Source organism: Pollicipes pollicipes, unplaced genomic scaffold, assembly GCF_011947565.3.
Source record: "Pollicipes pollicipes isolate AB1234 unplaced genomic scaffold, Ppol_2.1 Scaffold_3087;HRSCAF=3621_pilon_pilon_pilon, whole genome shotgun sequence".
In the NCBI taxonomy this organism is placed as follows: domain Eukaryota; kingdom Metazoa; phylum Arthropoda; class Thecostraca; order Pollicipedomorpha; family Pollicipedidae; genus Pollicipes; species Pollicipes pollicipes.
Window position 1 is genome coordinate 29,626,126 of NW_023596225.1, and position 18,394 is coordinate 29,644,519.

Consider the following 18,394-nt stretch of genomic DNA (forward strand, 5'->3'; position numbering starts at 1 on the left):
CAGGACATGCCGCACCAAAACCATTACTAGCTCCGCACACTTTTAAGGACAACACCTACGCGAGCTAAGCTGAAAAGTTCGCCACGCTCAGAGAAAAAAATTCAGAAAGCTTTGAAATTCTTAATGCCATTCGTTACATCCTTAAACTTTGAAAATTAAATGAGAATGCCCAACTGCCACCAAAGAAGTCCACACTAGTGAATCACACTGCGTTTTCGGTTCGCGAGTGCAGTCGGCAGATCATGCGCTTGACCAAATTGGACCGCCTGCCGCGAGAAGCTTCATATATATATATGGGTGTGGGTGTGGGTCTTTATGTGGGTGCGGGTGTGTGTGTGTGTGTGTGTGTGTGTGTGTGGTGTGTGTGTGTGGGTGTGTGTGTGGTGTGTGTGTGGGTGTGTGTGTGTGTGTTTGTGTTGATTTTCCTTAGCTGCGGGCTACTTTTTGGATAAGACAAAGTCCTAGCTGAGGGAAAGGTCTTCGGCTGTTTAAGTCCATGGTCATCACTCCGTTATCGTTGCAGTGGTCGGAAAACGGTGCGGCGTTAAAAAAAAACATTGACTGCAGGCAAATATGCCCAATAAGTTAAGTATATTATATTCTGAACCATAACACGATGACCTGTCGGTGAAAGCGCTTGAGGACTTCATCGTCCCCCAGGTCATACTCGAGCAGGCATTCGCACACGAACACGCGGCGCCGGGCACACTGGGCAGGGGAAGCTGGGCTTATGAAAACCTTTGACTAGACACTCTTAATTTCACGAAGCTCCCCGCGTAAAGTCTGAACAGTTTGTGTGAGGAGGTCTGGGTCCAAAGCACCTACACGAAACGTGTTGTGGAGACCTCGAGCTTGCCACTCGAGAAGCTCAGCTCCAGTTCAGCAGACTATCGCTTCCGGTCTTGTACTTAGATAGCGTCATGCTTCGGTGTTTGTCATGTCTCACATAGTTACCCGCAAAAGCTGGTTTCTCATCAAGAAATACGATGCATATAGTATAGTAGATATATGCATATATCTATGTTATATACCACTGCACAGGACCGCCCTGATACATATACCGGCCTTGACCAGTCAGTTACATTATATATATATATATATATATATATATATATATGCGCTTGCAAAAAGAACATGAAAAATCCCAAAATATGCAGGACACTTAACAACCAGATAGCCGCCGCACTCGCACTTGTTCTTTCGCTTGGACGTTATTGAAGTGAAAATGTCCTAATGTGATATTGGCGTCATTTCAACTGACCGCCAAAAAGCGCCAGTTTGAGCCAAACATGTTTAAAGAAATATCAAAAATATTGAAACTAAATGTTGACCAATTGCTGGACGACGAAAATCCCCACGAAATGCAGCGTTTCTAGATCAAAGGTTTTTAGGCAGCCCTACACAAAGCAGTCTTCATCAGCGACGGAGGCCGGCCACCATTGATGGTGAGCACTTCGTCGACTAACTTGAGCGGGTGACAGTTGCCTAGCATTGCAAGGAAGCCATCCGGCGTGTGCTGCCTCCGTCTGCCTAAATGCGCTGAAGCAGAAGCGACTAAGGGAACGGATGGCGAGCGAGGCAGTGGTACACACGGTTGTCGACGCTTTGGAACAACGTTCCCTCATACCTCGTCGCGACCAGCGACTCGGAGTACAATCTAAGCACACGGCGATTGAACGCCATTTTCAGAACGCTCTTTCCCGTCCGATAATACCTCACGCACCGCTGGTTCAACAACCATACAGAGCAGCACCAATCCGGCGCCAACCCAGCACTGATTTAGCGTCAATTCATTCCGTACCGATCCGCCCCGAGCCGTAACGATCCACCGCGCTCCAGTGCCAAGCAAGCACAGGTCCACGAGCGGACATACGCGATTCAGCACCGATAGGGTCCTCAAATACCGACCCCGTCCCGACTCAGTCCACTGCTAGCGCTGAGGCCACAGCTCCACTGGCACCGTTCGTCGCTCCTCCGCGCTCGGGGGACCTCTAGCACCGAGACCGCAGCTCCACTGGCACCGTCCGCCGCTCCTCCGCGCTCGGGGCGCCTCCAGCACCGATGCCGCAGCTCCACTGGCACCGTCCGCCGCTCCTCCGCGCTCGGGGCGCCTCCAGCACCGATGCCGCAGCTTCACTGGCACCGTCCGCCGCTCCTCCGCGCTCGAGGCACCTCCAGCGCTGAGCCCGCAGCTCCACCGGCACCGCCCGCGCTCGAGCCACTTCCAGCGCCGAGGCCGCAACTCCACCGGCACTGTCCCTCGCGCCCCCGCGCTCGTGCCGCCTCCAACGCTGAGGCCACAGCTCCACCGGCACCGCCCGCCGCTCCCCGCGCTCGTGCCGCCTCCAACGCTGAGGCTACAGCTCCACTGGCACCGACTGCCGTTCTCACACGCTCGGATCGCCCCCAGCACCGTCTCCGACGATGGCTACGCCACGAACGCGTCAGACGTTACTCTCGTAGATGACGATCTGCAAGAGCGGAGGTGACGGCTGCAGTGCGTCCAGCTCGGCGTCGTCCCATCCCAGACTATCCTTCAGCTTGGCATGTGCCATCGTCTTGCGCAGCTCCTTGAGCTCGCGAACCAGGTCGACGTCGACGGTGACGCCGTGGCCGTGCTCTCCCAGCTTCTTCAGGTGTTCGGCCAGCGGCCCGGACAGGCTCTGCGGGCGCCCGAGGTCCGGTGAGGGTCCGACGGTAAGAACCCGGCGGCTCGGAGGGTGACAGGCCGCGGAGGGTCGATCAAACACAGGTCAGCGACGACCAACGTGCGGCAGCCGGCCACGACGGGGCGAAGAGTGGAATGTTACGTCAGATCAATGCCAGGAATGAGGAGATATTCTTTATTTCAAAGTCTCTGCTGCCAGCTGATTTTGGCGCATTTGGTTAATTGATGATTGATACGGATTGCTGCACTTTTTGCACAAACTGACATCGTGGAAGTATTTGCATTTGCACCCGGTCTACAGAACAAGGATGTCAATCATAAACGGGTAGTGGTATTCCTTCCAACAAATAGGCCTGGTCTTCGCCCAGTGAAAGGAACTAGTGGCGCCACACATTCAGCACTGCATTGATACACCCCCAGTAAGCCACGCCATTAAGACATCACAAGAGGGCTGTGATGGATTTTGGAATAAGGCGTCACGCAACGCCAGTAAACCATGTACATAATTAGCCCGAATTGAATGACTGATCCTGTGTTCAACTTAAGAGAGAAATTAAGAGCCCTTCCTGCCGTCGGCTTAGACAAGTTTGGGAGCAAGTGTAGCCAGCGACAACAGGCATAAGTTTCATACGTCGTCGATATATATATATATATATATATATATATATATATATATATATATATATATATGTAGTTATGAACACAATGCCTTCCATTACTCTCCTCTGAGCGAGCTGAAGCTCTGAATAAGTGTTTCTAGCTGTGGATTATATTTTACACCGAGATAATGCTGGAATTCGCAGCTACTTCTCGTAATTTCGGCCCCCAATCATAGCTGCAATGGCGATTGTTTGGTTCAGACTTAAATGTGTCCTGCATCATCCTCGCAATGCTTTTAAAGGAAACACCCAGCGCTCGCACTGCCAGTGCTGAAGCAGCTTTTACACTCGTTTCCCACCTGGATTCTGGAGGAGAGCATCTTCATTTGGCGCCAGGACTGCGCGTACTGGCGACGGACGATCTCGATGATGGTGGTGGTGAGCGCCAGCCCCACCAGGATGTACACCGTACACACCAGCATGTACTCGGCGTTCTCTGCCGAGCGGCCGCGGGGTCAGCCAGGTCACGGGCTGGTCGAGGTCAGGGGTCAGCTGGCCTCGGCTACTGTTGTCAGTACTAAGCATCGCGTGCTTGCAGAAGGATCAGAAAGAATTCCGATTCGGAACACTGCCTGAAAGCGATTTGTCAGAGACGAGTAGCAATTCAATTAGTTCCTCACTCGCAATTAGCACGCCACCAACCGCGAATCCCTTCGTTAAAAATTCCCGCACCATTCCCTGCTGCCATCCATCGCCGCCACCCCACTTCATTAGCCCTCCCCATCACACTCACCAGGCACAAAGTCGCCGAACCCGATGGTCGTCATGGTGATGAAGCAGAAGTAGAACGACTCGTAGAAGGTCCACTGCTCCCAGAGCAGGAAGAGGCCGCCGCCGACGGCAATGTACAGCACCAGCGAGCCCAGCGCCACCAGCAGCGTGAGCGCGCGCTCCTGACGCTCCGTCAGCTGGTGTCCGGGCCTGGCGCCGCTGCCGCTGCCGCCGCCGCCGCCGCCGCTGCCGCCGCCGCCGGCCGAGCAGCGCCGCTTCAGCCGCGCGTACAGCGCCGACACGGAGGTGGCGAACAGCGCGCCGAGGTCGGCGATCACCGAAACCGTCATCGGAATGCCGACCAGCGCGAACAGCATGCAGAACAGCCGGCCGGACGTGGTGCGCGGCGCCATGTTGCCGTAGCCTGCGGGCGTGTCGCGGGTCACGGGTCACGGGGGGGGGGGAAGGGGGCGGCTCCGGAGACACGAGGTGAGGCGTTGCTGCGTACGAGTGTGTCATCCGGACAGATGGTAATCCATAGACTCGGTGCGAGCGTGTATGGATGGACTTGGGGACGGGGGACAGAGGTTGACCGATACAGCGTTGTCTTATTTTGGAAGTCTTGAAGCGAAGCATTAAAGCGAATTCGCCCCATGCGTAACAGCCGTGCTTATCAGATCACGTATGCAACATTAACGGACACGACTGTTATTTCCCGCGAGAGCCTCGGAGCCTAGTACCTGGCGTGATCTCCACCCGTGGGTCGACCGACAACCGGCCAAGGTGATGTGACAACCGACCTAGGGATGCCATGGTGATGTGATACACGTGAGGCATGTGACGTGTGACGGCGATTTAAACAAGTCCCACTTGAGTGCCAGTAAAGGTATTTCGGGCACCGAGTTTCCATAGACATGCAACACTTGACCCAGTGTCCCGTCCACCAAAAATTCAAAGTTTATTTGGAAAATAAACGAAGGAAAGGAAATTCACTTCTTGTTCACACCAGTTTAAGCGGTGAAAGCTGCAGGCCGTTTGTAACTGGCGTAGCGCTGCGCCATAAGGGGGTCGGGGATCGATGAACTCCTCCAACAGTCCAGCCAGGTAATTACGGCTAGGTAATTGCAGGCTCCAAAAAGACCATTGTTGCGATTGTGACACACTGAGTCGATTCCTCATGGCTGTAAGACCCCGCAATCGCTTGCTACGGTTGTATGCCGTACAGGTCCGTCTATGCGTAAGCGAATGCAAAATAGTTAATGGCCTCGCTTTTGCTGACCGCAGCAAATCGATCCCTGCATTATGGAGTTATAGCCGATGTTAAGTCGACAATATCCGATGAACCGTACAGCTTATCAGCGAGTCGGACTCAGATTGCGCCTGGGTGGTATGCTCGTTCCATATTGTTGTTCAAACCACTCCACGTTAAGTATACTTACAAGACAGATTGCACCTGACCATGGGACCATTTCATGCGACCCAAGCGCACGTGATGTGTGCCCGATCAAACCAAGCCCGCTGTTTCTGCTTTGGAAACGGCCCTGAAACGGCCTCACCGAGTGGTGAGATCTCCATTCGGGCCGAGGGGCGCCGCAGATAGAGCTGACCATTCGGGCCGAGGGACGCCGCAGGCAAGCTGACCATTCGGGCCGAGGGGCACCGCAGACAGAGCTGACCATTTGGGCCGAGGGGTGCCGCAGACAGAGCTGACCATTCGGGCCGAGGGGTGCCGCAGACAGAGCTGACCATTCGGGCCGAGGGGCGCCGCAGACAGAGCTGACCATTTGATCCAAGAGACGCCGCAGGCACTGCTGACCATGTCCAGTCGGTGCCTGCTCCTAGTTCCGCGCTCCTCACCTCCCTGCCTCCCCGCCTCCCTGACTGCCGCTCCGGTAAACATACACAGTGGCGCAGGCTCGTCGACGACCACCGGCCGTCGGCGCCGGCTGCGTGGTGGACAGCCAGCGTCGGACGCGGAGCCTCGTGCGTCGAATACCGGAGCTCGTTACGCGACAGGCACGGCACACGCCCTGCGTTCCGTCATCCGCGACGTCGTCGATGTATGGCAGCCGGCCGACGCTGGCGGCCAGCGCGACCGCCGTGCACGACGCTGTGGTCTTGACGAACGGCTCGGCGACGGCGCGACGCCGGCCAGCGAGCGCAGTACCCAGGCACGGCTAGGCGACATCGAACGCCCCACTGAATGAAGCAACTCTGAACTTTCAGAGCGATTCCGAAACCTTGGGGGTTGAGTTCCACGAATAGCCCGGCTGGTGACTGGTAGCATCAGGTTATTTGGTAACCAGCGACGGATCGCGGCCATTGCCTTGCTGACTGAAACCCACTATCCAGATGGCTTTGCCATGACCCTTTAACAGCGGGCCTATTGGCACATTTCGCAGGCCTGCCTGGAAACGCCCGATGGTAGTCGTCGAAGGTGAAATCCGCAAGCGATCAACTGGTCACGTCGCACAGAAACTCACCACGGCATTTATACAAGGGATTTTGTCATGAATGGATTCAGTAACTGGTCGGTCATCTGCAAAATGTCTGGGAAAGTGAATGCCATTGCTTCTAATCCTATCCCAACGACGACAAGTACGACTGTGGCTGACCAGCTGTGGCGAAGGACTGCGTGCCACCAGGTATCTCACTAATTTTTAGTTCCCAATGCTTCCTTGCATGATCAGCCTAGCCACGGCCGATAAAGCTAGTGGTAGCGACGGTGACCCTCACTGCTACCAGTGCCGTGTAAACGGTCCGGGAGCCGGTCACCGCTCCTCGCGGCTTCCATCAATGCTTCCAAGAGAAAAAAACACTGATGGAAGTAACCAAGAGAGAGGGAAGGAGAGAGAGAGAGAGACAGGGGGAGAGAGAGAGAGGGAGAGAGTGACAGATATAAAGAGAGTGACAGAGAGTGAAAGAAAGAAAAAGAGAGAGAGAGAGAGAGAGAGAGAGAGGAGAGAGAGAGAGAGAGGGAGAGAGAGAGAGAGAGAGAGAGAGAGAGAGAGAGAGAGAGAGAGACAGAGAGAAAGAAGACTGACCGCTCCTCCAGGCCTCCGTCAACACCTTCGCAGCGCAAACCGTTGAGGGAGCCAATGAGTGGCCACCTCCTCGAAGCTTCAATCAGCAAATGTCCGGCGGCGATGGATTCTGGCTTCGGTTGAGCGATGGCGCTGTCTGTCGGCCCTCGGAGCGACCAGTTTGTTTTGGCCGGCCATTATCGGTGGGCTGGTGCCGGCCGACGGCAGCGCCCGGGTCCAGGCCGCCGCCACACGCGGCAGGCGCAGCCGGCGGCGGCTCACCCATCTGGCCGGCCAAGGTCTCCTCAGGTCTGCGCTCAGGTGGTGTCGAGACGCGGAGGCCGTCACGGCTGGCTTACTGGTGGTTTGCGTGCGTGCTGAACCAGCAAACGGTAATCAGCTCGCGTTGGATTCGTCGCGCGCAGCTCGTCGCCGTGTTAAAGTGCTCCGCGTCCGTCTCCGCTGTGAGACGTAGCTCTTTGGTCCGCCATCCCGTAGCATTTCACCCAGCACTTACCAGCGGGCTTTACGTCGGTTTGTAGCTCAAACATGCGGATAGCTGAGCATAGTGCGCCACTCGTTGCCTCAAAGTTTCAAAAGGAGACATGAAACACAAGGCATTTCATGACATTCAGACACACTGATTGGTTCAGAATTGTTCTTAGGTACTCTGTGTGCAAAATTCATTCAACGAGAGGCCTGGCTGTGGCATTATTGTTATGCGCCGCACAAAGATCGTGCAACATTTCTTCACATACAATGGTACAAAAAACATGTTTAACGCATACAAATTTGCATGCTTATTTGTAATATTGATACCTTGACTGTTTTAGATATGATGTGGGCAAGTTCTGGGAGGAACGTGATAGGCGTGTGGCGTACTCAACACATTGGATTATCAATGCGTTGAAATATCCGACAACGACAGATGAGATATCCGATTACAGATGGTTATCAATGCGTTGAAATATCCAACTTCTTAGCTCGCCAGACGGGTGTGCAATTATGTTTGGCGTTCGCACGTTAGATATATGTGACTGAAGTACTGGATGGTTTTGGACCTCCCAATGTGTAACAAACTTAGTGGATGGGAATTAATTTGAAAACATATTTAACATATGTTTGAATTCTTGGTAACTGTGCCGAAGGTATCGAAAGGGGTTAATATTGTGGATGGCTATTGGCTGCAATAAACTTAGCATTTACCTGCCAGTGGTGGCGAAGCCTCTGCGAAAAGGGGGGCGGGAAAGCGCGATTTTTACCTCGTTCTTAATGAAGAGCAATTGGGATTAAAACGCGGTGTTGTCGGGACTTGGGGCCACAGCTCCCCCAACCCCCGCTAAACCACCGTCCCTGGTCTATGTAGTTCTCATGATCCAATCTCTTTCGGTTTAGGCCAAGACGTGTTGCACTGGAGTACGTTTGCAGATAGGTGACTGGTTCGAGAAGTAAACCTGTTTCAGATTCAAGTCCTTTAGCTTGTCCGCGTCTTCAAAATGTCACGTTTTCACGTCAATCGAATGGAGAAGTTAACTAGTCATAGTCGTATTGCCATGTTGCACAAACCCATCACCTGATGAAATAAGGGCATTTGTGTTAAAAATGCTACAACTTAGAAATAAGTGGGCCTTTTGCTGCTAAAAATTATGGCGATGCCATCGATGGCCACACAAATATAAGCCTGCTAAAGCGATACTTTTCGAGCGGACCTGGGCCGTGCTGCCGAAGGTAAAATAAATCCGAAAAGTCGACGTTAAAACTGGCTGGTACTTACCGTCCCTCGCTGTCACTTGCTCGCACAGCCTCACCAGTGGTACCCTGATGTCCGAATGGCAGTCACAAACCTTTACGTTGGGCATGATGCTAGGACGCACGTTAAGAGTTACTAACGGTCGCAAGAAACTTTTTATAATAGCTGTGGCGCCAGCAATACAAATGTAAAACTGAGACGGAACCTTTATTAGATGGCCGCGGACGGCACCCATGTGGCAACTAACGTCCCATTTCGTGGAAACAGCATCCAACAAACCGCCCGTTTAGTAACTACACCCCGTGTCAAGCCACACCCGGTGCTCCATTGCGTCGGTGGCGCTATAGAGGAGATTCGGGGTTGCTACTTACTTAGCGGGCTCTCCATAACTGTTTTATACATGGCTCGATACTTTTCTGAAAGAAAGCTTTTCCTCAGGCCCCTTCGCTCCTTTCTCAGCTGTCATCCTTCCGGTGGGTTTTCAACCATCATGCCAACATTTTCTTTGAAGCGGATGGATATGGAGATGTTTGTCTCCTGATTTAGGGATGTTTAAGCCGTCGACTTCCTGTTTAACCTCCTCATCTGATTCTGCTCATAATTTTGAGTATCAACCAGGCCATAGCAGTTCCCGAATTTTATAGTTATGTCACTTATGGTCTCAACCTGATTTTATTCACATTTAGTGTACCGTGTGCTCCAAATGAAATAAGCACGTTGAGTTCTGATCAAAATTGAGACATGTCAGACCTTGGCAGGCGAGATCCCAATTTAACCGGTGCGGAGCAGGCTGCTTGGAAAAATGCCCTCTAATCTCCAACCGCTTTCGCCCATGAACGTCCGCTTCGAGACAAATGTTCAGCACCATTAGCGCAAGCTGACCGCCTCGGTTGTGTCCGCCTGGGCGGACGGTCCGGCTATTTTCTGCGAATAGCATCGATGTTCTACCGCTGTGTTTCAGCGACCAACAGCTGCCCAGCAACATCTGAGCTAATCTGTGGCATCAAGCCAGAAATGCTGTTCTAAACACAGCATAGGAGCACGTGACGTTGTGAAAGTCATTCAAGCCGGTATGCATCACAAGATTCATGTGGACCGTGGATCGCTAGACAATAGAAATAATAATATAAATAATGAGATAAATGATAATATAAATAATTATCGCACGTGGACTGGTAGCGGAGTGCCATGCTGTGCAGCGCTATTCTGTCTCCCAAAACAGGCTTTGGGTAAGCCGCCACAACCAAATACATGGATAAAAAACAATGCTCCCGTTGGATACTTAAAAGCTGGCAGCCTACAGTACAGATGAGATATCATTTGAAAAACGTTGGGTATGTCTGCTGCTGTACAATTATCACAGGGGTGGTGGTGAACATCACAGAACTGTAACATGCGCACACTCCTGTTAGTCGTACACCTACTACTCTCACTCATTTTGACCTGGGTCATAAGAACATCACAGAAATGGACCGCATCCCGTTTATGCATCATCTCAGGCACCACGTTTGGATTCTTCGAAAAGTGAGGAGCCATGTTCCACCATCTCCCAATGGTTTTCTTCATGTGATTTCTCCAAGGCTGCCAGTCAGCACTGCCAGTATACGATAATAAGGCTCCGTCCGAAACTACGGAATAATTCATGAGACATAATGCAAGACGAAAGCAAGTGTGCCCTGTGTGCCTTGTCGATTGAGTCAAGGGAAGCACAGAAAATGCATTTCAATTGCTGGTATCCTCTTTATCCCTCTTAACTGCAACACCATCGCGGGGCTCAGTCGAAGCGACCAAATATTATGACAGAAAACAGCCTTAGAAAATGCCTAGAGAGGCAGAGACACTGCTGCAGCCGCCAAAGGCACGCACGCTTCCGCCACTGGTTTCTGTGTTTCATCCGCAACTAGTGTCATGAATGCACGGGTTTCCATGAAAGCTGGGGCATAACGCTTAGCCGTGCCCTATTTGCACACACTGCAGTTGCTTTCCAATGCCGCAGAGATAACGTTGAGAGTATGTGAACCGGAAGATTTTACCCTGCATTTGATCACATGCTTAAACTTCATACGAGCGCGCTGCTGTAACGAGAAACACTGCCATGAGCTTCCTGAAATGTATGCGCTGGATCTGCTGGAAGGCTCTCAATATAAGCCCTTTCCTCGGAGCATTAAGTGAAAGTACCACATCCCGAAGGAACCAGCCGATATTCAATCCCATTCGTGTCGTATCTATATGTCAAGAGAGAGCAGCGCTCGCGGCGAACTTCCTGCGGAGAAGCCGTCCAAAAGCCTGAGATACAACGGAACCGCCTATTTCTGTCGCATGAAATATTGTCTGTCCGCCCGTACTACTTTACGGGGTGCTCTTCCGCTTCGAACAGTCATCCTATCACTGATTCCACTACCAACCAGCCGTTTCTCAGCCCGGACCAGAGACGTAAAAGTGGAACGTTCAGCAACGCGGTGGCAGGCGAGCACTGCAAAGTTGTCGTAATGCTGAGAAGCTCAGCAGCAGCCGTGGATCAGGTCAGCCATCTGTCATCAATGATGAGCTGAAATCGATTCATTGTGAAAAGTGCAATCGGTGTCGCACGTATAATTTGTACTGTCCACACTGTCACGATCAAATGCACATTACTTGTCAGCCTCATCGAGCCGAGAATACATGCGCACCATGGCCAAAGTTCTAGTTTTGCCATTTGACGGAATGGCAGTACTGTTGGCGGAGGTGGAAGGCGCCAGGCTCCTGCTCCCCGTCCAGACTCTACATGCCAGGGAGGGCGCCGGACTCCTGCTCTCCGTCCAGACGCTGCATGCCAGGGAGGGCGCTGGGCTCCTGCTCTCCGTCCAGACGCTGTATGTCAGGGAGGGCGTCGTGCTCCTGCTCTCCGTCCAGACACTGTGTGCCAGGGAGGGCGCCGGGCTCCTTCTCTCCGTCCAGACACTGTGTGCCAGGGAGGGGGCCGGGCTCCTGCTCTCCGTCCAGACGCTGTATGCCGGCGAGGGCGCCAGGCTCCTGCTCTCCGTCCAGACGCTGTATGTCAGGGAGGGCGCCGGACTCCTGCTCTCCGTCTAGACGCCGCATGCCAGGAGGGCACCGGGCTCCTGTTCTCCGTCCAGACGCTGTATGCCAGGGAGGGTACCCAGTGGGCCCCGGGAGACGCATTGGACAGTGTTTATGCTCGCCGACGCCAATGTTTATCAATGAGAGGAGGACACGCGCGCGCCGGCCCGCTCGCCGCCCGCTGCCGACGAACTGTGTCAGTTGCCGCGTGACCATCCGATGGTGGGCCGCACGCGGCGGCCACGGGCGGGTAGACTGTACCGGCAGACACGCGCGTGTGACGGGTGGCCTACCGCACATTCTGGGCAGGGACTGTAAGTCAAATTCGGAGGAGATAGATTCTTAGGCTTCGACGTCATCGCGGCCATTCAGTAAACGATGTTCCCTTCATTCGCAGGTTTCTGGAGGTTTTGACGACTGGCGTACCGTAATATACCTGAATCGTTTCGCCGTAATTTAGTCCTCTGAAAAACACAGCTTATATCGGATCAACCAGACGTCCAAATGAGCAATAACTGAAATGAGGACATTTGCCAGCAACACTACGCGTTATGCATTTCCTCAAACTCAAACTAGAGAACGCGGATGTTTTTGCAGGCCATACTTCTCGGCAGGAATGTTTCCGGTGACGTGGTGGGGATGGGGGAAACACAGCACCACAGCAGCTTGAGAAATGGAAGAAGGCTAGTGCAATTTCTGCTGCGTCAACTACGTTTATGATTATCCCTCGCAGGATCGGGTCTCAAAAAAATGGTTACGTATCTACGAGCTTATGCGACAGGGATTGGTAAATATCTGCAACTGCGATCACAGATGACAGCATCTGTTGATGCTACCTGCATGATTACAGTATCTGACCGCTGATCTACAGGCGTGAGCGACAAATACTCGAGAAAAATCTGGAGTTGCGATGGCCGAGATAGCATTTTGTTGGTACCTTTTAGCCGTTAACACCATTTGACTTGAAGGATAGACATGTCATTCATTATAAACGCGTCCTGCGGTGGATCTCACTTTGACCTTTCTCTGACATTGTTTTCTGAGTAGCTTCGGAGCGGTGCAGCGTAGCAAGGCCAACTTTTGCATGGCTGTAAAGAAAGAAAAAGACGACATTTTGGCGCCAACAATTAACTATACCCCGTGAGGGGAGTGTTCCGCATTTGTATGAGATTTTAGACTGAGATAACCATTTTGAAAATCATTCAGTGAAATTTACAACCCTTCCCCTTTCAATACTTCAAACCACTTGTCTCTGATCTCGACACCCACGGACCTGGGCAGACTACTTCGTGCATATTATTTCAAGGTAACCAGGCATGCATGATGTTATAGCAACGCCGCATGAGCACTGCCACCTCATTGGTCATGCAGTAGACAAACATGATCATCAAATTATTTGTGTTTGGCGTAAATCAGCACGATATAAGGATTTCGGATGGCGCTTAATCGATGTGGTGCCTTGAGTACAAGCTTCGAAAACGAATGGCGATTAATGCAGCTTCATACGGGACTTTGGACAGTGGTAAGGGTTATAATAGAAATAACACCGGGAATCGAATAAGTTAAGGATAGCAGCATATCGAGTATGTAAATGCAAGTAAACAATATGCAAGCACGGGAAACTATGCAATTATATCATTAGAAACGACCAAAATACGAGCACATGACGATATTCGGTTTCATAAACACGCTCCAGTAAACACTGCCACCTCTCGGCAAGTTAAAGTACTACAAGTGAGTCAGCCCGTCCGCTACAATGGCAGTTATGGCATAGCCAATCTGGCGGGGACTATGACATATAGACGTTCCATGGCGTAATCAAACGACGACGTATCGAGGAATATGTTAACTAAATAGTAAAATGTTGTTGTCTGGAGCAATTTCAACGCCAAAAAGCAAATCAACAATTACAACTGACCTCATTGCAACATACCTGATGCTTGTCTTGATATCTTTAAATATTGATCATTCCCTTCAAAGGGAATGCTCAACCATTGAAACATATTGAAACAAGCATCAGCTATGATGCAATAATCTCACTTATAATTATTGGCACACTTCTACGTGAATAAGGCTAATCTAGGCAACACATTTTCTCCGTTTATCAAATATGCTCGGCACTGATTTGGAATGGCTGTATATATATATATATATATATATATATATATATATATATATATATATATGCATATATATATATGTATATATATATATATGTGTGTGTGTGTGTGTGTGTGTGTGTGTGTGTGTGTGTGTGTGTGTGTGTGTGTGTGTGTGTGTGTGTGTGTGTGTGTGTGTGTGTGTGTGTGTGTGTGTGTGTGTGCGTGTGTGTGTGTGTGTGTGTGTGTGTGTGTGTGTGTGTGCGTGTGTGTGTGTGTGTGTGTGTGTGTGTGTGTGTGTGTGTGTGTGTGTGTGTGTGTGTGTGTGTGTGTGTGTGTGTGTGTGTGTGTGTGTGTGTGTGTGTGTATGTGTGTTTGTTTGTGTGTGTGCGTGCGTGCGTGCGTGTGTGTGTGTGTGTGTGTGTAGGATTGGCATGGCGTCCGCAGCAGCATCTTCGGCGATGCAAGATAAGAACTTGGTGAAAGGAAGTCTTATGGTTGAAAATAACTGAACCTTACGTGTTTGCAGACATAATGTAACAAGGAATATTAAGCAGCGGGTATATGCATACGGTTCTTTGTTATGTAGCATGCGTTTTTTTATAAAGATTCTATGTTTTGTATCAGTTTATAGGGTGACAGATGACTGAATCATTTTGGGATGTGTGTACGGTAAAGCAGAATGGCATTGCACGTTGATTACTGGCTTTGGAACCCTTCTGTTCAACTTGAAATGTTTGGACGTGCGATAAAAGCCCATTTGTTAGCTTTTCATAGGGACAATAGATCAGAAAAGCCTGTGATCGTAAGACAAGCAAGTTCAGATTAGGCTGAAGAGTTAAACAGTTATAGGGATAAAGCTTACCAAACGTGTTTTGCGCATGTCAACCTACGGAAAAAAGGTTGATCATAACTTCGCATTCCACTTGAAAACATTCACCAAACACCATTACGTTCCTTCGTTCCTTCGTCTCGGAATGCCAAACACATAAAATGAAAATACGCGCGGAGGCAACGCTCAGCCACCAGGCCCAAGAGGACGCATTTCCAAACAAGACGATAAACCGTGCGTGCTTTCACGGCCTGCATCAACAAACGGCCGACATATGTCTAAGGGAGGCCGTGAGCGGCGGCGCCGAGGCCGCCGCTACCGCTCGCCGTCGCCGGTCTGCAGCGTACATCGCTCACAGCCATCCGTAGGCGACACTTGCGCCGAGGACCGTGTGAACGCGCCGGCTGGCCCGCTCATAACTCTGTCCGGCAGCGTCCGCACGCTCACGCCGAGTGCGCGCGGCCCCGGCAGATCAGAGCGGCGCGGGGCGCGCGTGACGTGCGGGCGCACCAGCCGCCGCACCGGCCGCACCAGCCGCCGCACCGGCCGCCGCCACAACCCAGCTGCAGGGCAGACCTATGTCCCGGTGCCTCCGCCCGCACGTGCAGTGAATGTGAGAAGCATGTGTGGGCCAGACCTGATCACACTTACAGCGGACTGTAATCATCGTGTTTTGTGTTATAGACTCCCTGCGCATCGCACTGTAGCGGTCGGAAAGGAGCGATACATGGATAGGGCTTGGCGAAATATGCTGGCATTGTTTGGCTGCGGCCGGAAGGCGTGCCAAACACCGACCCGTAGGGAGCGGCTCACGGGAAGTCCCCGACGATGTGAGTGGCTCACCGGCGGTGGAGAAAAGCGCACCCTCGTCACCAAACACGAGCAGCGGGCGCCCCGAGCGCAGCGCAGTCTTCTGCGGCGCAAAAGTCACCCGGTAGGAAGTGGACCTCAACTGGGGCCAGTCGGGCGCGCGGCGGGGCGGGAACAGACCACGTCCAGGAGCGGCACCAGCCGCGGACGCACCGCGGACAGCGCGGCGGGAGGATCCCGCCACTGGGAGCAGGCGCCTGCCGACGGCGTGTCTCGCTGCGAGGAGTGGCCTCCATCCCGACGAGATGGAGCGAATGCACAATGTAAGCGGCAGCGGTGACTGAGGGACACCACGAAAGGGCGGAGCGACCTAATGGTGGAGCACCGGAACGCGGGCAATACGGAGTATATTGACGCGGGAGAGGCGGAGGACGGACGTGTGAGGACAATGACGGGAGGAAACAAGCAGGACGCAGGGATGTCGGGGAGGACAAAATCGCTCGTGCGGCGTGGGGCACTATCCGCTGACCAGGAGGCTGTGGAGTCAACCCTTAGAGTGGCGGAGCAAGGGCGGCGGAGGGCAGTGATGGAAAGCAGAGACGCTGGGCAAAAACACGGCCGGTTCTGGCAGAAGAACCAGCGCAATATGTTGGAATATCTGAGTGGCTGTGCTGACGCTAGGAGTAAGTGCTAAAGATCAAGGCGAGTAGGACAGTCTCAGTAATAGACTCGGCCGAAAAGTCATGCCACAGAGAGTCATGAAGGTATCATTCGAGGCATGACGACAATCACCGTGAGATGCTTCCTCATCGAGTACCACATATTTGCTGTGGAGCGAGACACAAACTGATACGCTTTGAGTATGATTCGTGTCACCAGACGTCACCAGACCAGTGTCACCAGACATCAGCAGACTCATGTCAGGCGGACATTACCAGAATTCGGTGTCAGGGACATTTGTCATCCTCTCAACCACTCAGCTCTTCTCAACTCTCAATCAGCTCTTCCTCAGCTCATCTGCGCAGGAGCTGTAGCACTAAGTCTGGGCACCAGTCGGCCTCATCCACAAAGTAAAGTTATGGTGCTTGGGTTGGTGAAGCAGTCGTGGGTAATCACGATTACCAGCCATCACGAACAGCAAAACCCGATCCCGAACTAGACATTATCTTTAACCTAGACCTAGCACACACAGGCACGTGCCTATTGAACATATTAGCATATTACACACATAAATATATATATATATATATATATATATATATATATATATATATGCATATATTGTGCTACATTGCATGCACGTATAAAGAGAATGTTTCAACCACTCCGTTTCTATTGAGCGGCAGCTTTTGGGATAAACTCTGCACCTTTCTCAGCCATGGCCAGACAATCAAATGAAATTCAAATTCAGACACGCGTTAAGAAAGCCTAAAATGTCACACAGACACACACAATGAAACATGCATATCTCTCCGAGACTACACAAGCTAAATAGACGGCCGGATTACATTTCGAGCAGGCAGTTAATGCAATAGATCACATTCAGAACCGATGAAAATTTGGTAGGTTTCGGGTCCAATCATAGCTTCATTCAGAATCATCCACAAGTTTGCTCGGCGCCGCTGAACTTATAAGTCTATTGTGAGAAGCTGCGCCGACAGCGAGTCCATCGGCTGGCGGCTGGCATTCCGACACGGAACTCACCGATGGTGGTGAGCACGGTGGACGAGAAGAACACGGAATGTATGTACGTCCACTTGTATTTATGTGCCGGCTCGCCGGGCGTGACGTTGACGCCCGAGCGGACGGCCCTCAGCAGCTCCGTCTCGTACTTCTGCAGCAGGCTCCTGTCGGTCACCGCAAGTCAGCGGGCGGCGACCCTGACCTCCGGGCGGAGGGTCCGGCCCGATTCCCGACCGGAGCTATGGCCGCTGGGCGCTGACATGGTCATCATACTCTCTGGCGGGCCATAACATGAAACAAAACGGCGTGCGCCGATCACGCTAAAAAAGGCTCATGCTTTCTGGTACGAAGGGCACATAAAAGATTTACGGGAGAAAATGGAGCATTCGTGTAAGAACCACCAGGGGAATCTGACTCTCGGCGGCGCTGATGAAGCTCCCTTCCCAACTCTGACCAGTAGAGGGGAAACTCCCGTAACAATGGCACGCCTGTCTTCAGATGTTCGCATTTTCTGGGCAGCCGACATCTATGATGCATTGTAAGGGAGCGGAGCGGCTTGCTGGCAGGGCTTGAGACCAGCAAAGTCGGGAACAACGGACAATAGTCACTAGGGCAGCATGTCAGTCCACCCCGCGGGGAGCTTGCACCTTTGGCCTGGCTCCGGTCACCACGCGCAGGGCGACAAAGGCCAGTAGAATGTTCTGACAAGTGGATCATTCTGGCATTCAATTGTAGACCAGCTCAATCCCAACATCTTTAGTTTTCAGATTTTGGTGGAAGTCTTTCCTGATCAGATCAACGGTATTCATCCTGCATCTGGGGACATCTGTGAGATGTAGCTACATAGCTACCTTTAGCGCCCTGTAGCTCGTTTTAAAACGGCGGGAGTGGCAGAAACCCCCACTTTGTTAAATGTCATATAAGCTAGCAAATTATTTTCATTTTTGTTGCTGTTTTTGGTACTTCGAACTTGTGACTTTTGATAGATTGTGCATCATGGCATGCCAGAATGCAGCAGAGACATGAACTTTTTAGCCAAAAATGACCTCCCGGCACTTCACATGACATTTTTTATGTTGTGTGTGTAAAGATACCAGCA

The 18,394-nt window shown here is 51.9% G+C and overlaps 1 protein-coding gene across 1 annotated transcript in view; it reads right to left on the minus strand.

Moving 5' to 3' along the window:
• Positions 1-604: 604 nt before the first annotated feature.
• The window catches only part of LOC119090579 (TWiK family of potassium channels protein 7), a 41,479-nt gene continuing 23,689 nt past the window's right edge, over positions 605-18,394 (minus strand). The window contains exons 4-8 of the mRNA XM_037213408.1: positions 17,317-17,459; positions 4,330-4,462; positions 4,061-4,248; positions 3,627-3,763; positions 605-2,663 (exon numbers count right to left, since the gene is read on the minus strand). Coding sequence (XP_037069303.1) covers positions 2,445-2,663; positions 3,627-3,763; positions 4,061-4,248; positions 4,330-4,462; positions 17,317-17,459 — 820 coding nt within the window. The 3' untranslated portion in view covers positions 605-2,444. The remainder of the gene's footprint in view (positions 2,664-3,626; positions 3,764-4,060; positions 4,249-4,329; positions 4,463-17,316; positions 17,460-18,394) is intronic.